Source organism: Topomyia yanbarensis, chromosome 2 (assembly GCF_030247195.1).
Source record: "Topomyia yanbarensis strain Yona2022 chromosome 2, ASM3024719v1, whole genome shotgun sequence".
Classification (NCBI taxonomy): Eukaryota; Metazoa; Arthropoda; class Insecta; order Diptera; family Culicidae; genus Topomyia; species Topomyia yanbarensis.
The window spans coordinates 61,198,686-61,222,991 of NC_080671.1; the positions used below are offsets into that span (position 1 = coordinate 61,198,686).

At 38.3% G+C, this 24,306-nt stretch overlaps 1 protein-coding gene across 4 annotated transcripts in view; it reads right to left on the reverse strand.

Annotated features, from left to right (window-relative positions):
- LOC131686191 (monocarboxylate transporter 2-like) overlaps positions 1-24,306 on the reverse strand; it is a 124,588-nt gene that overhangs the window by 32,663 nt on the left and 67,619 nt on the right. For all 4 annotated transcript variants that reach the window (XM_058970424.1, XM_058970422.1, XM_058970423.1 and 1 more), the window contains exon 6: positions 16,863-17,036. In XM_058970424.1, coding sequence (XP_058826407.1) covers positions 16,863-17,036 — 174 coding nt within the window. The remainder of the gene's footprint in view (positions 1-16,862; positions 17,037-24,306) is intronic.

Below are 24,306 nucleotides of genomic sequence, written 5' to 3' on the forward strand. Positions count from 1 at the left end.
CGCCCTATTGCTCAACTACCTACGCTCATGAAATTGAGCTAATGCTTTGAGCTAATGCTTTTGAATAATTCACCCAAACATAACAATGTGGTAAATCTAAGGTATATGATGTTATGTATGAAATATCATTGGTACACCCGCAGTTTTGGCAATAAATTTTTAGCATTTAATTCGATGCATCAAACTTTGAAGAGCTACAACTTGTGGTGCAAAAAAGTAGGTTTTCCCATACTAATTCCCATACAAATTTTAAACGCAATGCGCTACACCGGGTCACCACCAATCGACCCCAAACTTTGCACAGTTATTTGAAACCCCAAATGGAACCAAAAAAGTGCTGTGCTGAAAAAACGATCATTTTGCCCCACCCTAATATCCATTCAAGCTTCATTTTAAGCGAATGCGACTTGCCGTGCCTTTCGTTTGACTACTTCCACCAAGTTTTGCACAGCCTCCTTGGTCACTTTCCTTGCCGTAGAAGGCCAGTTTGCCTTAAACTGCATCTGACTGACAACAGTCTTTCGCGTCTTCTTGACGTTTGGCTTGACGATTGCCCAACATTTTTCCAACATTTTTCCTATTTATTTGACAGACCGGGCCATTTTTAGCTCGATGCATGGTTGTAGTCCCAGCTACTTGGAACAACAGGCCGCTCTTTTCGTCGTTTTTTGCGTCCTCCGTTTTTCGATTTTTTTCCAGATCCAGTCTATCTGGCTATTGACAAACCTTTTTCGAACACACACGCAGTTGATTGGACAACATTAAACAATTCCGCCAACTTGACGTGCGGGTAGTTTGCATTTTCGCGATGCGCGAGCAATTTTCGCAACTGAAAGGCTAAATTCGCTCTTCAGTTGTGAATGTCAAAATCAAACAGTACAGCTACAGCTTAAAAATAAGAGGTATTCTGCTTTTTTACACGCGACGAAAAGTATGCGTCAAGTTTAAGTGGACCAAACTGTGTAATGCAACCTATTTTCATCCTGTTGACCGAATGCTAATTGAGAGCAGTTCAGTTATCGATTTTTCTATTCTGCAAAATCGAAATGCACTATCACTCCGGATGATGTGGGTCTTTATTTACAGGTATATTTATTTATGATTGTACTCTATCCCAAACAAAACTCCATACATTTGAATAATCAAAATTGACCTAAACGTTCCCAGGCGGAAAATAAATACCGACCTAGCTCAAATTAGCCAACCGAACTGAACTGAACCGAATGCTGTGTCCGTATTTTCCAGCCGTAGTCACAAGTGGGTGCCGGTAAAATCGCAGATTACGTATGCTTTGATGTTTTTGATATGTTCTAAATCTGCCCCTATCATCATTTTCAGCTGGCAGTGCCATTATTTTTGTTGTCCATTTCCGAAACATTCGGTAGGGTTGAATGACTTATGCTGATTTCGTTTTGTAGATTAGAGTCGCTCTAGGTTCGTTCTAATGTTTACAAAAACCATATAAAAATGACAGCTGCGAGCGAACCCAGAGTGACTCTGATCTAGAACCGAAATCAGCATTAGTGTTCGAGTTTGATTCCACCTAATATTTAATTGTGGGGTGTGTGGAAATCGTTAAAACGCTGATCATCGCAAATGAGACGGACCTTGAAATATTTCATGGCAGCTGCTTGTTTGCCGATATTGGAAAAGTTTAGCTGCGGAATCAGGAATGAATGTTTCTACTGCTAGTACCGGTTGAAATATGGGAAATGACGATGTTCTAAAAATATGAGTAGAAGATGACGTCACCGTTTAACTCCCGAATCATTAGTCTGATCTGAAAGTACATTTTATATACGGAACGGGAGTAATTAATGCAAGTCTATAGTTAGGATGTCATAATCAATTCACAAAAGTTTCGTAACTACCGTAGCCCCAATATCTACTAGTGGGACCAATCGACTCCCAATGTCTCCTCTCCCAATTCACTATGGTCCCAAAGCTGTATTTAGGAAATGTTTAGTTCGTGTGAATCGAGTACTGATACACCATGCACTGTTAGGCCCCATGCAAAACTGACACAGACATCACTTCGTTAAAAGTTTAATAACTTCTTTTAACAAAGCCGGATTGACTAGCAGTCTTCGACAAAGTTGTATACAATTAAATTATCTTTCTTATTTTCACTTACAGTGATAATACGATGCATACAGTGCCACCTAGCGGCGAAAATGCGAGCTGGTGGGTTTTATCCATGTAAATTGTTAAAAATTCCCATACAATACACACTTAATCTTTAGATAGTTTATACGAATACCTTTCGAACGAGCTATAGTTTGTTGAAATCGGACTATTATCAAAAGAGATATTTGTTATTAAATATGTATGACGGATTATTACCGTTTACCAGTATCCAGAAATAAGACCAAAAACAAGCAATCAACTAATATCGCCGAAACGGCTAAGTTTAAGTCAATACCACGTTCGGAGAGGTTATTGGATATAATATGCTCTTTCTTTTGATATTGTGTTTTCACAGATTAATCCCCCTATAAGTGAGATATATTTTTTTTCATTTTCTTTCAAGTGATTATTTTAAGATGATGTCTTCGACAAATTTTTAGCTCTTTCTTTTGCGAATAATTTTGCTGAAGACATCAAGTTTCTATCGTGTATGCTTTAAAAGTTATATTATGTTATTTATTGTTTAATATAGTAATGATCTGTTTTAATATACCAGCCCAATTTTATTTCAATAAAACGGAAAAGGATGATATCAGGATATATTTTGTATTTAATTTTTCTACCTACCACCGCTAGAAATAAGCACCGAACAATTTCAAGTAGTCTGTATGTACGTTGATCGCTTATCAGTGTGCAAAATTTCATTGGCCGGAACCTACCGACAGCTAATTTTCTATCTTCTAACTTCGGATCGATTTGGATCATATCTCGGAAAACGAGAAACTGAATAAATTACTCCAAGTAACTGGAGACAGTCATTATAAATTCGTCCACAAGAAACTTCTTCAAACACGCTCATCTTGAGGATTATTTTTGAGGATATATTTTTTTCTATTGCATCGAACTACACTAAATTTTTAGTAGTTTGTTGAAAGAATAACTGAACGGTTTCTTCGAAAATTTGCGAACTTTCTCTCATTCGTTCATTTGTTTGGGTAGTTTATGTTAAAAAAGTGTCCCAAATTAATAGGTATAATTAAGAGGGTGCGCTAGGTGACAAAAAACTTTCATTCGTGATTTTTGGAAAGGGAAGAAAAGTTTTAGCTATTTGAAAATTTGTAAAAATGCTTGAAAAACTTCATAAAATGGCGGATTTAAGGACTATTTCGTTACTGTATACCGAATTGGTGGAGAGAATGCAGTTTGTAATTCTGCTTGAAAATCTAGGGCACGTATAGTGCTTAAAACCAGTTTTCTGGTAATATTGCTTGTGAGAATCTTGAAAAGCCTATTTGAAAGACTGTTGTGTTATATTTTTCAGTTCAACTATTGTGATATAAGCAAAGCACGATTTTTTCGATTTTTGGTGGGGCGAACCAAGAAAAAAGTTCCGGAAAGGTTTCGAAATTTCGATATTGATGAACATTGTACCGTGGAACGATCCATTAAACCTGCCACCGTACGAGGACCGTTGTCGTCTTTTAGGACTTAATACTTTAACACGCCGGAGACATGCAGCGCAGCTACCTTCGTGTCAAAGATTCTGCTGGCTGAATATGATGATCCGGAACTACTAGCGCCAATCAACCTCTACGCGCCTACCCGTTCTCTTCGCCCTCGAGCCCTGCTGCATTCTGAAATGCGCCGCACTAACTACGCTGCCAATAGTCCAATTTTAGCAATGAGTCGTCGCTTCAACGAGTTTGCTGAAATTTTTGACTTCGTCATGAACTCTTCGCAGTTTCGTCGTCGTGTATTGTCACTATTTTAATTATGTTTAGTTTACCTTAGTTTAGTATAGTTCATTAAGACAAATTGTCAGTTGGACTTTTTTTTATATAAATACAAATACAAATACAAATTGTACAATACGTAATGAGTAAACACCTCATTTAATGAAAATCTGCATTGGTGTCAAACTTGATTTAAAAAGATTTTGAGTTTGAAACTAATATAAAATTCAAACTAATTTCTCATTAAATTTAAAAAGTTCGGCCCCCAGGACCCTCCCTATGGATCCGCCCCTGCTTGAAGGTTATCCTCTTCAGTGTTTGTATATGTAGCGGATCTACAAAGATTAGAAATTACTTCAGTTTCTCTAACCAAAATTGCAAAAATTTATTAAGGGGCTATATCACTTCAGAGCACGAAAAAATAGGAAAGTTTTAGAAATTTTACTTAAAATTTTTTAAAATTTTTAAATTTTACACCATGTAAAAATGAATCAAGATCCCGTGAAGTGGGATTCATATTACAAGTTCTGGTAAACAAGTATTTCAACACAAGATGGCGGTTGGACAGTATTTTCCCGCAGGCGAGTTCTTTTGGAAAGGGTCCATGATATTTCACCATAATATTTCACCTAGAACCAAAAACAAAAGTTTTTTCGATTAGAACGATAGAAAGCGACGTACGTAGGATTTTCCCTGAAAAAGCGTCTATTGAGAGCTTCAGGTTGGTTTTTTGGCATTGGGATTAGCAGTAATGATGCAAATCAAAATCCATTGTTCAATCACTAGCTATTGTGAGTGCAACGGTATCCGAAATATGTTGGTCACTGCGAGGTCACTTTTGAAAAAGTAGGAATCGAAATAATCGCATTGAGGTAGCGTGTTATCAAGGGTTGCAATTTCAATTCTAGTTCTTAGATCGCCATGAAAAATTTAATAAGCGCTATTAGGGATATATACTTTAAAGATACGCAATATTTTTTTTAATTTTTTTGGGCTTGCACATCATAAAATATATTCCATTAATAATGCATTGAATGAAGAAATAGAATATTTTACTCATAAAGCATTAGTAATAAGTCGATTGTCCGCCTATGTTAATTTTTGGGCTTTACTTTTGATTTGCCTCACGCTAATTTGATCGATATAATGCCCGTAGATAGTGGAAAGAGTTATAAGAAATGTTTCATCACACTGTTAGGTGGACTAAAGGCGTTTTATGTGTTAATTTCTCTTAAATACTGCGTTCTAGAGGTAAATGTAAATGTACATTTTTTCAGAAGCAATAAAGTTTCTATCTCTTTTATTTGCATAGTTACAGGCGGTTTTTAGAACAAAAATGGAAAAAGGACAAAAAAGGACCACCCTAATTCAACTAATATAAAAATCGGCAAGGAAAGTTTAGCGAAGATACTATAAATCTAAAACCGTAAAGTAGTTTTGTATTCCTAAATATAGCTTTGAGACCATAGTGCAGTGGTTAGGACACCCAAATAGAGACTGAGAGAACGCAGAATTGATTCCTGCTTGAAGATATATATTTTCTCAGAGTCACTCGGAAAATGGGTGAATCTTCGCCTTGTTGCTTTCTCACCGCTTCGGTCAATCTTTCTCAGTGTATTTGTACGTTGGATGTTTTATTCATTTATTTAAATATCTTATTCATCTCATTTGTTATTCATTTTATAAATTTAATTTATATTATCAGTTTTATTCATATTGTTCATTTTTATGTCAGTTATAAAATTCATTTTTTTATTGTTATTGATTTCATTCATTTGTTTTCTAATCATTCATTTTAATCACTTAATTATGCTATTATTTTTATTCGATTTATTTGTTTTATTGCTTTTATTGATTTAATTAATTTTTTTATTTATATTGTATCGAAATGAGAGCTAATTGTTGCCAAAAGTGGACTTATATCCGTTATGCATTGATGGGTTGTTTAAACATTATTAAATCGGACGGTTATCAACCCTAACCTAGATGTAGTCTAACTTGTATGTATCTACCAAAAATTGTTATCATAAACTTCCAAAATGTTTTCTTACCCGCTGAGCCCATTATTTAGCCTGATTGATAGTGATAATTGATTGATAATTAGTCATGATGGACGTTAGATATAATGGACGACAGGCATAACTCACAAAAAGTATAAAAATAAAGTCTTTATTGTGGGAATTTCAACCTTATGCTCGTTTTTCGGGCTAAAAAACAACGCTATACTGTATACAATTGCATACCTTTATATAACTATAACGAGAGACTGTAATACTATGCAAGATATTTATTCGTTACAAGTGTTATTTTTTTTCTATTTCATGGATGAGTTGAATACTTTCATAATTTAAGTGAACAGTTTTGATTCAAGCACATTTCAAGCATTACCATTTTTTCCATGTTGTGTGCATATTCCACTGCGACCAGTGTTTTAGTCTTTTATGGCATTAAGGTTACGGTACGAACGTTACGTTTGTGACGATACCTGGTATGTTTCAGTAACTTCAGACAATTCCCGTAATTCTATCTTTGATGGCGTCAAGAATATAATCATTGAACTGAATAGTATGGGAGATAAGCAATATAAAAGCAGCAAATTCATCATTTTTCCCTTCATGAGCTTTTTTTTCAAAGCATATATTTTCCTCTTGAGGAACTGCACCATGCATGTATATAAGAACTAATTTAAGTCAAGTCAAGAAAGCGTGCGTGGCCTTCGGGCAGTGCAGACGAACTTTTGGAAAGACCTGGGGTCTCAAACCTAAATACATCTATTGGATTTACACGACAATTGTACGTCCAATACTATCATACGGATGCTCTGTGTGGTGGCAGAGTGGAGAGGGGGGAGACTGCTGCTCTTGAGGCACTTATAAATATCAAACCATTACACATACACCTCAAACAAGCAGCACTATCATGTGCATACAAACTGCAGGTTACTGGGCTTTGGAACAGTAATCATGTTGATCTTGCTACCAGTCATACACGATTGTGGTCACAAATGGTTACATGGGGTGAAGATATTCTTGCTCCCAGCGATATTACACTCACATGTAGTTTTCCTTACAGGACATTCCATGTAAAGATTCCCTCTCGAGAGGAGTGGTTGTCTGGCTTTATGGAAAGACAACAACAAACGCAAGTGGTCTGTTACACTGACGGTTCTCTGATGGAGGGACGTGCTGGTGCTGGTGTCTACTGTCGCGAAATTAGATTGGAACAATCTCACTCATTAGGTAGATACTGTTCTGTATTCCTAGCAAAAATCTTTGCGATTATGTGCGGGGTACAATGGGCCCTTTAACTGAGTTTGTCCAGCAGAGTTATAAACTTCTGCTCCCATAGTCAGGCTGCGATCAAGGCCCTTAGCTCAGACAAATCCTGTTCCAAGCTAGTGATCGCGTGCCGAACCCAAATCGAAGAACTAAGCATTGTCAACACTATCTACCTTGTCTAGGTGCCCGGACATTGCGGTATTACTGGAAATAAATGGGCTGACGAAATAGCCAGGGCAGATTCAGTGATTGACTTCGTTGGTCCTGAGTCCGCGCTGCCAAATTCGACAAGTTGGATAAAGGAAAAATACGGTCCTGGGTTTCGTCCGAGCACCGCAATTATTGGAGAAATCTACAAACGTGTCGCCAAACAAAGGCGTTTCTAGAACAACCATGCCCAGTGGTTTCGAAAAATCTCCTACATTTTTCGAAGCTCCACTGCGGCATGCTGACCAGGGCTTTAACCGGCCACTGCAAACTCAATTATCGCATGGCAACTATTCAGCGCGCTGAGTCTTTTCATGTGATCTTTGTGAATCCGACTACGGAACCTCATATCATCTGATATGCAACTGTGCAGCGGTAGCGCAATTGTGATTTCTTCGGCCGTCCTTATATAGACGAAACCATGTTTGGACGACTGAAACTCAGAGACATACTAAAGTTTCTTATTCAATGTGGTAAAGAGTTTTAGGCTTATTCGCAGGCAAGCTGAACTACTTGTGAGTTTAACTTACCTGTTGTTTATTTTTTTTTGTGCTGTTATTTTTCCCACCCTTCCAATTCTACTTCCCCACACCTCCTTGTCCTTTCCTTCCGCTCAGGAAATGATGAAAACACACGGCAAGGCACAAATCCTCGACTACCTACGGGTAACGCGCCATTTACGCCAATATATTCTGATTCCTGGTGGGAGATAAGCAATATAAAAGTAGCAAATTCATCATTCTTTCCTTCATCAGCTGTTTTTCAAAGCATATATTTTCTTCTTGAGGAACTGCACCATGCATGTATATAAGAACTAATCTAAGTTAATGTAAATACTGCTAACGCAACCGTATGTTCAACACCGGCGCCAATGTATGTTCTGTCGTCAATGATCAACCGCACCTTCACAGTCAACAATTTCTACAGCAGCTCACGGTTCCCGGATCACAGTTTGCCATACAAAGCTTAGATATTCCTAGTTGTAATTGAATTGAACGTTCTGAAACATTAACAATTCCAACGCTCTCGGTTGCACCTCCCATAATACCAAGAAAATGGTTCTATGTAACTCGATTCCAGCCAAATGAAACTGCTAATAATTTAATTCTCTATATAGTTAGCAAATCCAGATGCGTCCCAAACTTGATTTTCTGTGTTAAGCTAGTACGCCAAGATCGTGAACAAGAACGACCGTTATCTTATGTATCTTTTAAGATCAGTGTTCCTACTACGCTCGAGGGACTCCTCACCTCAAAGGATTTCTGGCCTCCCGGAATTACTATCTCTCCTTTTTTAGATCGGAGTTTGAACAAAAGTTTTCAAACCGCCCCGTTGGTGAAAGAGAATTTGCTACCAAGTCAACGTCTTTCCAATACCGTGCGACAAATAACCAATGGATTACCAGCACGAACAATTCAATCGCCGAGGACCCCTTTGCTACTCAATACCCCATTGGCCAATCAACTCTATCAGTACACCCTTCAAGCCCATCGCACACCAACATACCCACTTCAACTGCCACGAGAACGAGGAATTCGGACATCACTGGTCTGAACCAACAACTCGAATATTATTACCAAAATGTTGGCGGTATGAATGCGAGAATAACTGATTACTACTTGGCCTGCTCCGATGCCACGGTGTTCCTAAAACCGTTATTAACTAAAAAAATGACCATAAATTTGGCAGACGGTAATCGACAGATATAGTATCCAAGCATCTTCTCAGTGAATTTCAAAATGATCCATCGAGGGATTCGAGAGATATGGCGATTTGAAGTTTTATGATACGTTTCATAAGGCTACCAGCAAACACCCACGGGTTTGGTCCAATCTCTATGAACAAAAAATATTTTTCTGCTTATTTAGTACATGGCATTCAAAAGATATAGTAACCAAGTATATCCCCTGCAAGTTTGGAAATATTTCATTGACGGAATCGAAAGTTATGACGGTTTGGATGTGTTATGCGGTCATAGATGGGTTTTCTACCAGACTTCAAGCGTGAATCCTTGTTTGTCCATTGACTATTTAGATCGTTTATACGTGTCGCGATTTTTAAAGGAAACCCTTACCATTTTATTACATAAATATAATGTACAAATGGTGTTATTAATATGGTGCACTGAAAAAATATGAAAATAGGGTTGTCTACCAAACGTGTAATAATGTGTAATTTAAAAAAAAATAGATGAAAGTTGGAATGTTTACTTCAAAAGGCCATATTTCAATGGTATGTTGACTGATTCTAATTATTTTTTTTATTATTGAACAGGTAGACGTTTCATCGTGAATTTTCATCAAGAAGAATATAAAATAGAGTTGGCTACTTCAAACAATAGACAACTTAATTATCCTCAACTATATGTATTATCACTATTTAGTAAATATCTTTATATTCAAAACGACGACCTATCAATTTCTATACATTAGTTGAATGCAACGAACGCAAACTACAAATCATGGAAAAATAAAACCATAAATTCAATACATATATTCAAAAATATGATGGTATTTGCTGATTCAGATCAATTTATGTTATGATACGGTTTTTGTTGGAAATTTTGTACAATCGTGATTCGCTGGTTGGGTTGACAGATGTTAAAACTGGGGGATATTATTAGTAGGGGGATCAAAGGGGATGTTATTAGTACAAGTTTATCTGGTAATATCTCTAACTATTGTCAGTTTTATTGTCGAATTTAATTTAACATGAGAACTTGACATTCAGATGTCGACAATGGACCAACTAGCGGAGGTCCAACTGTAAAAGCGGCTCCTGTTAAAAATTGAGCGACCAGCGAATCACGACTGTGTTAGTTTTAACATTTCATATATCCATAATTTGTAGTAAACAGCAATTGCAATCAACTAGTATATAAAAATTGATAGGCCGCTATTTTTAATACAAAAATAATCTCTAAATAATTATAATACATATAGTTGAGATCAACTATATCGCCTATTTATTGATGTAGATGACTCTGTTTTATATTCTTCTTAATGTAAATTTACAATGAAACGTTTACCTGTTCAATAATGAAAAAAATAATTAGAATCGGTCAACAAACCATTGAGATATGGCCTTTTGAAGTAAACATTCCAACTTTTATTCATTTTTTTAGTTTTCATATTATATTTAACGTTTGGTAGACAACCCTATTTTCATATTGTTTCAGTGCATCATATAAATAACACCTTTTGTACATTATATTTATGTAATAATATAGTAAGGTTTTCCTTTAAAAACCGCGACACGTATAAACGATCTAAATAGTCAATGGACAAACAAGGATTCACGCTTGAAGTCTGGTAGAAAACCCCTCTATGACCGCATACCACATCCAAACCGTTATAACTTTCGATTCCGCCAATGAAATATTTTCAAACTTGCAAGGGACATACTTGATTACTATATCTTTCGAATGCGATGTACTAAATAAGTAGACAAATATTTTTTTGTTTATAGAGATTGGACCAAACCCGTGGGTGTTTGCTGGTAGCCTTATGAAACGTATCATAAAACTTCAAATCGCCATATCTCTCGAATCCCTCGATGGATCATTTTGAAATTCACTGAGAAGATGCTTGGATACTATATCTTTCGAATGCCGTATGCCAAATTTATGGTCATTTTTTTAGTTAAAAACGGTTTTAGGAACACCGTGATGCATCATATGACATCTATGCCTTTACCGAAACCTGGTTGAATGGTAACACTTTATCACACCAAATATTTGGCCCGCTTTACACCGTTTTTCGGTCCGACCGAACTAGTTCTCACAGTAGCAGAAACCATGGAGGCGGAGTTCTTATTGCAACGCGTTTTCGCTTTAAATCACGCCAACTCTTTCCCCCTAATAGCTCATGTGTAGAACAAATATGGGTCGCTCTAACGCTTTCAAAATCTACGTTATTTATTTGCGTAATATATATTCCTCCGGATCGTACCAGCGACGTAATATTGTTTAATGAACATCTTAGCTCTGTTACATGGATCGCTTCACAAATGAAAAATAGTGATAGTATGGTAATGCTTGGCGATTTCAACTTCCCAGGTATTAAATGGGTCTCTTGTCCCGCTAAGTACCTCTTCCCTGACAACTCATTCTCCACCGTTAGTCACCTAGCAACAGAGCTGTTGGACGGTTACAATTAAGGAGCTTTTATTCTCAGGTGATACGATCCTCGAAATCGCCGATCAGCCATGTTGGTTCTAGAAACGACAGCTAACAACATTTTTTACTACATCCCCATGCATGTTTGCTTGGATTTCAGTATGTAAACAAAGTTGTTCGCCGTCATTTTTCTACTCCGCAGCTTACTGCACGCTTACCTCACTCCTCACCTAGTTACTGCCAAGGACGAATCACCTTATAACTCTAAGCACCTTGGTTACAACACCGCAGTACAAATTAACAACATCGTTAACAGTAACGGCCGTGTACTTGACCTATGCTTTGTTAGTTTAGACTTAATTAATGACTGTTCCATTTCTGAAGCACCGTCTCCGCTTGTAAAGAAATGCCACCATCATCAACCTTCACAGCTTTGGATTCGTGATTGCTCACCCATCGTCTTTCGAGATATATCTGAGTCTATCTATTATGATTACAAAAATGCAAATTTCCTCGCCATGAACCAATTCTTGAGTAGCATCATCTGGAGCAATGTTGTCGATGGAAGAGATGTCAACGAATCTGCAACCGTCATATCGAACGTTCTACTATACGCTATAGACCAGTACCTACCCAAAAAGTTTAAAAAAAACTCCCTGCCCCCCTCCCTGGTCAAATAGAACACTGCAACGTTTAAAATCTGCCAAAAGCTCTGCTTTGAAAAAATTCTCGAAATTTCGCACGCGCCCATTGAAAATTCGTTACATTATTTCTAACGACAGATATAAACGTTTAAACAAACGTCTCTCACGTATCCACAAACAACGCACTCAAAAACACCTAAAGTCCAATCCAAAGACCTTTTGGGATTATATAAATAATCAAAGGAAGTAGTCAGGTTTACCATGATCTGTGATGCAAAAGAAGCATCATCCACCAAAGATATTTGCGATTTATTTCGTAAGCAATTCAGCAGTGTTTTTACATACGATAAACTGAACTCTTCACAAATCTCTACTGCTGTTCTAGGAGCTCCATGTGGGCTCCCCATCGGTCAACATCCTCGTATCACTTCTGATGCAGTTATTACTGCATGTAGAAAGCTAAAAAAATCATGCAACGTCGGTCCTGATGGGATCCCAGCGATTGTTCTAAAACAATGTTCTGCTAATATCGCTACACCTTTATCGTGCCTTTTCAACGACTCTCTGCGATCAGGGATTTTTCCTGACTGTTGGAAGCCCTCTCTTGTTTTCCCGGTTTTTAAAAAAGGATGTAAACCCGACGTGCGCAATTATCGCGGAATTGCAGCCTTGTGCGCTACATCCAAACTATTCGAGTCAATCGTCCTGGATTTTGCCACTCGCAACTGCCGTAACATAATAGCTGAAGAACAACATGGATTTATTCCCAAGCGATCTACCAGTACAAACTTAGTTTCATACACATCATACATAACTCATGCACTCCAACAAAGACACCAAGTTGACGCGATTTATACAGACCTTACTGCAGCTTTCGACAAGATCAACCACCGTATAGCTGTTGCCAAACTCGAACAGCTGGGCTATAATGGACCTTTTCGTAATTGGTTACGTTCTTACCTATTTGGCCGTCAAATGAACGTTAAAATTGGAGATACTGTTTCCCTTCCATTTGCTGCTACCTCCGGAGTTCCACAGGGCAGCCACCTGGGACCCATAATCTTCCTGTTATAAATGAACGATGTCCACCTTTCACTAAAATGTGTCAAGCTTTCCTATGCCGATGACTTCAAGCTATTCACCATCGTAAAATGTCTTGATGATGCAAGACTTCTTCAATGCGATCTAGAAATCTTCGCTAATTGGTGCAGCAACAATCAGATGGTCTTGAATGCATCTAAGTGCTCCGTAATATCCTTTACTCGTAAGCATTCAATAATTATTTTCAATTATGAACTTTATGGCAATAATCTTCAGAGAGATACTTCTGTTAAAGATCTAGGTGTCATTCTTGACTCAAAGTTAACATTTATTAACATCGATATTAGAATATGAATCAGTGGTCTGGGCACCATTCTATCAAAACAGCATTAGCCGAATCGAGACCGTTCAACGCAAGTTCTTCCGATTTGCCTTGCGCCATCTTCCCTGGAATGACCCGATAAATTTGCCCGCATACGAAGACAGATGTAAATTGATCGGTCTAGACCTGCTCAGTTGTCGTCGCAATGTCGCAAATGCTTTGTTTGTCTCCGATATTATTCAAGGTAATATCGACTGCTCCGCATTACTTCAACAGCTGAACTTCAACATCTATCGTCGTGTTTTGCGATCCCATACTTTTTTCCGCCTTCCTGTTGCTAGAACTAATTATGGTCATAACGAACCCATTGCCAGTATGAGTCGTATGTTTAACACTCGGAATACCAAGGGGGTAAAAAAATGGGAACGCTTACTTTGACCGGTCATATCTCAGCTGTTACATAATCGATTTTAAATCTGTCTTCACCACTATAAAGGTATGTCTTTTGTGAACACGTCGAATTAAAAAAATAGAAGAATAGAGTTGTCTACCGTAAGTTACAGTAAAAAGAGTATAACAAAGTCAGTGAGAAAAAAATGGGAACGCTTCTTTGACTTGCCATATCTTAGCTGTTTGCTCACCAATTTTAATTCTTTCTTCACCATTGGATAGGTAAATCTTTTATAAAAACAGTGAACAAAGAATGATGGAAATCAAATTTGCATATCTGAAGTAATTGTAAAAACAGCAATTGAGAGTCAGTACAGACGATGTGACTTTTTCTGTTCAAACAATCGTATCACGACCGTTTGTCAACCAATTTCAATTTTCCTTACACCAATGCTGGTGTATTAAAATGTATAGGTCATCGCTTCAAATTTAAAGTTATATGACGAATATTTTAAAATTCTGAACTTCTTCGTATTTACTGAATCGTCCTAACACACTCTATTATTTAGTAACTTACATACAATAATGTGTTTCTCCACGTTCGTGCAATCATTTTGATATAATAATATCCATGTATAATATGTAGAACTATTGAGTAAACAGGTAATTTTCAAACCATAAATCTAACAAGTCGCAAAGAATTTCAATCAACCGTATGCTACGTACATTGTAAAAATCCTATCTCCTAAAAACTCGAAAAAGTATAGTAATTTTTGAAAATCTACTATTTATTGCATATATTACAAGTCTAGAAGCTCTAAGGATTGCATTGGTGTAAGGAAAATTGAAATTGTTTGACAAACGGTCGTGATACGATTGTTTGAACAGAAAAAGTCATATCGTCTGTACTGACTCTCAATTACTGTTTTTACAATTACTTCAGATATACAAATTTGATTTCCATCATTCTTTGTTCACTGTTTTTATAAAAGATTTACCTATCCAATGGTGAAGAAAGAATTAAAATTGGTGAGCAAACAGCTAAGATATGGCAAGTCAAAGAAGCGTTCCCATTTTTTTTCTCACTGACTTTGTTATACTCTTTTTACTGTAACTTACGGTAGACAACTCTATTCTTCCATTTTTTAATATGACGTATTCACAAAAGACATATCTTTCTATTGGTGAAGACAGATTTAAAATCGATTATGTAACGGCGGAGATATGATCGGTCAAAGTAAGCGTTCCCATTTTTTTAGACCCCCTTGGTAGTCCGCGTAACTTTTTACCCCCTTGGTATTCCGAGTGTTAATCAACTCTGATGCCTTCGACTTTAATTTGTCCCGAGCCACCATAAAAAAAAAGTTTTTTGAAGTCATATCCATTGTTTAGTTGCTTTCGTTTATAAAATTTTTGCATTATGTTGTAAGTAGTACTTAAGCAAGTTTCACTTTTCGAGTTAGACATAGTCGATAGGTACTGAACTTACTTGTATGTTCTATCATTGTATATTATTTATATTCTGTATATTATATAGTAATTAGCTTTTTGTCATTAGGGTTAGCATATTGCCTGTTGACAATGAAAAGATGAGAAGGTTTTATGCCTACTGGAGAAGAGGCGAAAATGAGCTTCACTCCAGCGGGCTTTTCCCTGCTCCACAAATAAACAAATGTGCGTTATACATACATTAATACAAATGAAATTGATTTTAAACAAGAGGGTTGATCCTATTTTAGTCGTGTGCAATTTATTGGTTGTACGTCGAGAAATTAGCGTAAGCTAAGTTTCCGCATGCCGGTCTGCTTCTTTTATTTGAGCAAGGATTACTTCAAGCAGAATAAAATGTTGATCGAGTTTGATCAGCTTCCACAACTTTAAAACAAAGTTAAAACATTCACGCTGTTACCACCAAGGGTCATAACCGCCTAAGTTCCGTTAAGTTATGCTTCCACGTGATAATTTTTACCCAACGTCCATTATGCCTAACGTACTTTATGTCTAACGTCGGTTATGCCCAACGTATTTATGCCTAATGTGGTACACCCGATTATTTGAATATTCCTTCTCAGATGACAATAACTTCAACTGAGAAAGTTTCTAAAAGCAGCTTTTTTGAAGACCAACAATGCCACTTTTTTGCTACATTTTAGATTCAATCTTCTTGACAATCAACCAGAGCATTGTTAGAATACTACTGATTGATTTTCGTGAAGATCTTTTCAATAGATTTTTCAATAGAGGATACAAATGATTTATTAAGTCGTTGTTTAAATAATAATTCCGCTACTGCTCTTTCGTCGGTTGAATAAATTTGAGGATTCATCGTATTTTTTAACATTCCAGTTCTCATCTACATTCTTGGTTTGATAATGGATAAATAATTTTTTGTCGTCGAGAAGTTAGGATTTTTCTATTTCGCTCGCATGATAAAGCGCATCTGTCGCCTTAAATTTCTCCATTCATTAGGCGCACTTTTTTCTGAAGAAGACAACGCTAGACAGTAGAAAAAGTAGAAAAGAAAATCATCGTATCTCGCGCTTTGTATTCTTAGAAAAAATCTGAGCAAATTCATTTCGTTCCCGGTACTCATGTTCGAAAACAAAATTGTCTCATTCAACAATTCAAAGGCATTCAATTATGATTTGATTTACTTTCATTTAGCACCGAACGGAACCGAGAGTGCGCTTCCATTCACAATAGCCCGGTGATTGTGAAACAATAGGCATTTCAAATGCGAAAACGCCGCGAGTCACGCGAGCCCACTTGACAGCTTTGAAAGAGATTTTTTTTCCTGGAAATAGAAAAAAACGCACGGGGGAATGATTGCCGTTTTCACCGCGGTGAAAACAGCAGCAGCATCATTATTCAGCATCAACATGGCCTGGTGCGAGTGAATATTTAAATTGGGATTTTTACTTGCCGTCAAAAAAAACATGTTTTTTCGAGGGTTGGCTCTATCGCCCAAATGAAGCCCCGGCGTGGCGTGGCAGAGGTACTTACCATAGCTGAACGCTACCTGGTGTAGCTGGGTGGCGAAGGACGTAAACAGGATACCGAGGGCTAGCACCAGGCCACCGAGGACCGCAGTCAGGCGGGTTGATTTTCGACGGCAAAGGGCCACCACGATGACTGCCGCGAACAGAGACACCGACCAGCTGGCAGCTCCCAGCCAACCTGTTTGGAGTGGAGAAGAAAGGGCAACAGCTCATTGAGGAAAGTACAGAATAAAAAAAACAATGATAGCTTAGCAGAGTGAGGGAAATTTTTCGTGTTTGTGTGTGTATGTGTGTTTTTTGAGTGGTGGCCGTGATAAAGTTGTGCAGATGAATTTTAGTGCTTCGAGAGGAAAATATGTTCGTTGTAACATTTAAATTTTTCATGGGGGCTAATAAAGTAAGTTTTCGCTGTAAAATTTTATGTCAAAAATTTTATTATATAAGTAGATTTGAAAAAAAAGGTTCAAATCCTAGAAATTGAGTTGATATGCTTTAATGCTTATTTTTACAATATCCTAATTACACTTTTAGCCAAAAATCCGTAAATTACTTATTCATTCTGGGCTGGAATTACCATACTTCGTCGGCCTTCTGATGAAGTTGAGGTAAGGAAAGCTACCCCTGTCTGACTGTGGCAAGTCGTTTTTCAGTGACACGGGAACACGAGGGAAATTTCCTCTGCTTGAGGGATAGCCTGTTGGTTAATGTTTTATGCAACAATTTTCATCCGGACCTCAACAGCTCACGGAACGTGGGGGAGTATTTAATCGAGTTAAGTATGTCATTAGCAAACTTTCGTTTTTCATTTCCCCATGGGCGGTTGGGTAGACGATCATTTTGGACTTTACGGGGATGAGTTTTTTTTGATTTCTTATCGTTCTCTACTCAGCGCTGAAAAAGTTTTCCACTGTCTGAAAACATTTAATTATTTTGTTGTGCCCGAATGCCTCAAATTGGCGACAAATGCTTTTGGATCGTGGCGAGCGGTATGTCTAAATGTTCTGTAAATGGGACAGAAATTTATCATTTTTGTGCTGAAAAAGGTTCATCTAGATTTCCTGCTAAGATGACATGTTTCAAAACCAACTGTATATCGTGAGTCAAGCGAGACCGCTATTACAAGGAAAATATATCCGCATTTTTGCTTTTGTGACAACTTTTTTTTCACACGAAACCACGACTTCGCCTTGTCCGGGATGAAACGCTTGCTTGCACCAATTGCTTGACCTGGATTTTTCCGAACGCTATAAATCAGTTGGGTGAAATGTGTTTCGAGAGAAGAATGCAGAGAAAATAAACACTTTATGTGGCATTTTCCCCATAGATTTGTTTTCACTTGCTGCTGTACAACTTTTTCCTTTTGAAAGAACGTACCGCTTGTTATTTTCACTTTGAACGCTATCTGACTAATTCCGACGGATCGGAAAGTGCCAGCTCGCTTTTTGTGTATAAAACGTGATACCGGAGACCTTGATAGATTTTATGTCATTTTTTGTCATCCTAAATAACTAGACTTTATTAGGCGAAAAGTTTTTCGATTTTCGTGAAGAACGTGACTGAGGAATGTCGTTTTTGTACTTGCTTATCATCACATCTGCTGTTCGAATCGAGGACTTTTTCGTTGTTTTATATTTAATTATTTTGCAATGGAAATTCGTTATTATGTTTGGCGCACTTTTTGGATCAGTCGCAACAATTGGATTGAATTGTTTGTTAAACTTGGGTTCGTTCGATGTTTGAGCATACTGAATTTCGCAATCACAATTTTTCACAAGTTTTAAATTGAATTATGTTTATTCATACATTAATCACACTGTGACAATGACCACATGAATAATACACGCCAATGCTAAAATCTGTATTGAATATATAATATATATAAAATGAATATAAATACCTCCACTTCATAATGAGCACGTCTATTGTGATGTGGCATGTTGGACAAGAGTTTACCATTATTACATCCATATTAAATTATCTAGTGAATTAAAATCTGGGTGCGACGATGATCACGTCATTGGATAAAAAACACATTGTTTTTTCACAGCCGCGCTTGGATTGTTACAAATACATCGTCTCATTAAAACACAATTATCCAACTGGAATCTAATGCTCCTTTAACCCATGGCTAAACCCGGTCAATTGAGAAGTTTATGTCGTTTCTGCAGTAGCGTAGTAGCCTGGGGGTTTTGGGGACAAACCCCTCCCCCGGAATATTTTAATGAAATTTGAAAAATATGAATATGTTGAACAAAAATGTGCCTTATACTTTAAATACTAAATACTAAATACTTCTCTAAGTTTCATTTATGTATTTATGTGTTTATGTATTTATGAATTTATGTATTTATGTATTTATGTATTTATGTATTTATGTATTTATGTATTTATGTATTTATGTATTTATGTATTTATGTATTTATGTATTTATGTATTTATGTATTTATGTATTTATGTATTTATGTATTTATGTATTTATGTATTTATGTATTTATGTATTTATGTATTTATGTATTTATGTATTTATGTATTTATGTATTTATGTATTTATGTATTTATGTATTTATGTATTTATGTATTTATGTATTTATGTATTTATGTATTTATGTATTTATGTATTTATGTATTTATGTATTTATGTATTTATGTATTTATGTATTTATGTATTTATGTATTTATGTATTTATGTATTTATGTATTTATGTATTTATGTATTTATGTATTTATGTATTTATGTATTTATGTATTTATGTATTTATGTATTTATGTATTTATGTATTTATGTATTTATGTGTTTATTTATTTATGTATTTATGTATTTATGGTTTTATGTATTTATGTATTTAACAATTTAAGTCCAACTGACATTGAGTCTTAATGAACGAAATTACAAATAACTAACCTAAAGTGATAACAAACGATTTCGCAACTGTGCAGAACTAATGACGAAGTCGAAGATGTCGGTAAAATCGTTGAAGCGACGGACCATTGCTAGTATCGGGCTGTTGGCAGCGTAGTTAGTGTTGCGAATTTCAGTCTGCAGCAGTGTTCGAGGACGAGGGACACGGGTTGGTGTATAGAGGTTAATTTGTGATAGGAGATCGGGAACATCATATTCGGTGAGAATAAGCTTAGATACGAAGGTAGCTTGCGATGCGTGTCTACGATCTTCTAAAGTGTGCAGTCCTAGTAATTGACAACGGTCTTCGTATGGTGGCACGTTCAGCGGATCATTCCAAGGCAATTGACGTAACGCATATCTTATGAATCTGCGCTGGACGGCTTCAATTCTTTGGCTCCAAGTTGCATGGTAGGGGCACCAGACGACATTTTCGAATTCCAACTGTGAGCGCACCAGTGAACAATATAAAGCTTTGAAGCACAAAGGATCCCGGAATTCGTTGGATATTTTGAACATAAAACCTAGTGGACGATTAGCTTTGTCAATGATCGCTGAGAAGTGAAGCTCACGGCAATCGGCTTCTTTCCTTATAACTAGAAATATTTTCAAGTCGTTGGCGAAGAACAGTTTCCCTCCACGCATTAAGACGAAAACCACATCATTCACGAACAGTGAAAACAGGAGCGGACCAAGCGTACTACCTTGAGGAACTCCAGAATGGTTGGAAAAGGACTCAGATTCATTGTCACCAATTTGAACAATGACTTTACGGCGAACAAGGTATGATCGAAGCCAACGGCAGAATCGGGCAGAGCATCCAATTTTATCAAGTTTCGTTAGCAGTATCTCATGGTTAACAGCAGTCTTCCCATGAACATCGACAAGTTTGCACTCGTGTGCAAAATTTCGTGCACGCGCTCAACCTCAAACATGCTTTGCCTTTGGGTACAGGTTCGCATCGAACACCGAACCCAAGCGAACGATGTGCAAACTTAGGTTTAAACACGGTGTACGTACACCGTGTGCGTACATAAGAAAGGCACACACAAAACAGAATGAGTCAATGCTAGTGATGATGGATGAGAGAAAGAGAAAACTAATATCAAGAACTTGTGTGTACGAACACCGGTTGTGCAGACGAACATGTGCTCGTGTTTTGGTACGCATTAGCGCGTTCGAGTTTGCACACGAAATGATGGTGTAGAATGAGCACAGAACTAGAGCGAACATGGTGTTCGATGTTCATTTGGGAAAACTGGTTAACAGTGTCAAACGCAAGCTTAAGATCAGTGTAGATCGTGTCCACCTGCAGTTGTTTGGACATTTGTTCTGCACAGAAGGATGTGAAGGAGACCAGGTTCGTCTCCACCGATCGACCGGGAAAGAATCCGTTCTGACAAGTGCTTATGTAATGTTTACTAGCAGAAAACAGCACCTCGTTGATAAGCGATTCGAAAATTTTTGACTCGACTCACAGCGAAGTGATTCCCCGGTAGTTCTCGATGTTACTTTTGTCACCTTTCTTGTGTACCGGAAACATGACTGAACACTTCCAATCAGTGACAGTGGAACCTCTAAAATATTGGAACATTTTTTCAGAACAGCTGAAGGCATAGCACTTAGTCCTGGAGCATAAGATGATTTCGTTTTTTGTATTGCAGAGAGAACCGATTGTTCTGAAATGGTGAATACATCCATATCTACCGCACCAACGGAAACATCACGAGACGCGTTGTCGAGCTCGATGGCAATTGGCGCATCAGTCGTGAAGACACTCGAGAAGTAGCTGCAAATAGGAAGCACTTTGTCGCCGTCGTAGTCGCTGCTTTGCCATTGTAGACCATCCTAGTTGCCTTTTTCTTCGTAGTAACAAAAGTCCAGAAGCCCTTCGGATTTCGTCGTAAGTTTTGTTGGATGCGGTTCACAACAATTGTACAACAATTTATTGTAACAGCGGTACTCATTACTGGCTATTGCGGAAAAGCGCTTGAGAGTAGGGCATCGTCGAATTGTGTACGCACGTAGTGCTTTGACACTGATGCGTTTCAGATTCCGAAGCATTGCGTTCAACCAGGGACTCTTCCTGGGAGGTTGATAATTTGGAACAGAGTTAAGGAGTAATCGATTATAGAGATCAACTGCAGCATCTACATCCACTTGATCAAGTAGTACACTACGGTCTATCAGCAATAGTGAGCGGCGTAGAACTACTAGATCAGTTTTGCGAAAATTATGACAATTTACAGCTAAAGCTTCTTCACATAGTGGTAAACTAATGGTGGAAATGGATATTTTTAAAGCGGGATGATAGTTATCCAAAGGAACGATCACACCGGAAGCTTCACTCACAGAACACTCAGGCAAAGCATTCTCATTGACGAAGACAATGTCAAGAAAACGAGATTGATGTTTGGAAATCGTGTTTACTTGACTTAGTCCGTGTACAGCCGATCACGGCGAAGTAGGGAGCTTCCTTCCTGGTATCGTGACAAAACTGGGAGCTAATTGGTTCACAAAACGGACATAGGTGCCGAGAGAGATATTCCGCCACATTCTGTAGTCCTTCTTTGACGGCGAACTTGGACTGGACAGTGTGCGAGACGCATCCCCATAGCGACCATCTCAGGCGATTCCGCATTGGCCAACGGTACCCTGCTGCAGCACGGACAACAACGACCGGCAGGCTAAAGTGGAAGACGAAAGCCTTCAACAAAGACCTCTTTCTTGAGGCATTTCGGCAGGACAGCGGGATCAAGAACATTGATGCGGCTGATCTAACAAGAAGGATTGTGACGGCTTGTGACGTTACAATGCCGCGAAAACTTTAGACATGTAGAAAGCTGGCGACGTTTCTAGAAGCCGGGCCACTTTAAAAAGGGGGCTGTGCTGAGAAGTAGACGCCAATCCCTGGGGGACGCGTACCGAGTCGTGAAGGCGAAGATGACGACCCGTCGATGCCAGCTGAAATGTGCCCTGGTAAGCTAAAGATAATCGTTGAGAGTCTCATCCCGAAGCACGATCCAACTACCGACACCGTACGGCTAAGAAGAAGGAGCAAACACAGACGAGTGGCAAGTGACTAACGACGAGCTCAAAGAAGCGTCGATACGACTAAAATCAAAGAAACCCCAGGTCCGGATGGAATACCAAACGGCCAGCTGGGAAGCCATCGCCGCAGCGCTGAATAGAATAACCATGCCAGGTCCTGAAGAGCTACTTTAAGAGTAGAGTGCTCGGGGCTCCATTGTCGGTTCAACTTTTTGAAATTGGATGTATGGGGTCTTGACACTGTGGCTGCCCAGGAAATCGTTGGTTACGCTGACGGCGTCACTAACGGTGATGGGTGAGACACTAGATGGAATGAAGATGTGGTGACGGAGACAATTGACCCGACCAAGAACTGGATGAACGGGGTCAAGCTGCCGATTGCCCACCACAAGACGGAGGTGTTGTTGGTCAGCAAAGGGGTTCAGAGGATGCAGATCGACGTCGGAGGGCACGTGATTGCATCCAAGCGTACACTGAAGCAATTGAGAGTGATAATCGACGACCGATTGAGCTTCATCAATCACCTCGACGACGCCCGAGAAAAATCGGCGATGGCAACGAGCGCAATAGCGAGGATCATGCCAGACATCAGCGCCCCGAGAAGCAGCACGAGATGTCTGCTATCTAGTCTGCAATATGGGGTTCCTTCCTGGGGTGCACTGCTGGAAACCAAGCGGAACCGTGAAAAGCTGAGCAGGACGCTCCGGCTGACGGTCGTACGAGTGGCGAGCGCGTACAGAACAATATCGTCGTAGGCAGCTTACGTCATCGCCTGGGTGATTACCAGTTGCATCACCCGGTGGAGGATATCGAGTGCTACAATCGAAAGAACACCGGAAACGTAAGGAGGATGGTGATAATCGATTCGATGACGACGTGGCAGCAGGAATAAGACAATACGGAGAAAGGAAGAGAGACCTACCTACCTTCCAAATCTGTTTCCGTGGGTCAATTAAAAGCACGGAGAGATGAACTTCCACCTGACACCTCTCCTGTCAGGCCACAAAGGCAAGGAATGTTTGAGGTTGCGTGAACGAAATTGTGTACACAGGTGCAAACCTGTCGATGTTCATGGGAAGACTGATGGCGCCTGTCGATGTTCATGGGAAGACTGATGGCGCCATATAAAATAACCTCTTCCCAGTAAACACATCCAGAATGAGATTCGGAATGTGGTCTGATTTATGTTGGAATTCCAGCCCAAATGCAACAACCCATACTGGATGAATCGGTTCTCGAATTGATTGTTACAATTGCGCTGAAATTCTGAGAGAAAATATTCTACTGTCAAAACGACTGCGAGTTTCAGATTTTTTCTTGATGGAAACTAATGGGTAGAATGTATGACAGTTTTTTTTTATTTGATTAGAAAACATAATAATAAGTAATTAAAACAACTTCTACAACCTGTTTCCAGATTTTTTCTGCATCAAATGTGTTATTTTTTGCAACTACATTATTATAGCTTCTCCAAAACGTCAACTTTATATGTCTTTCC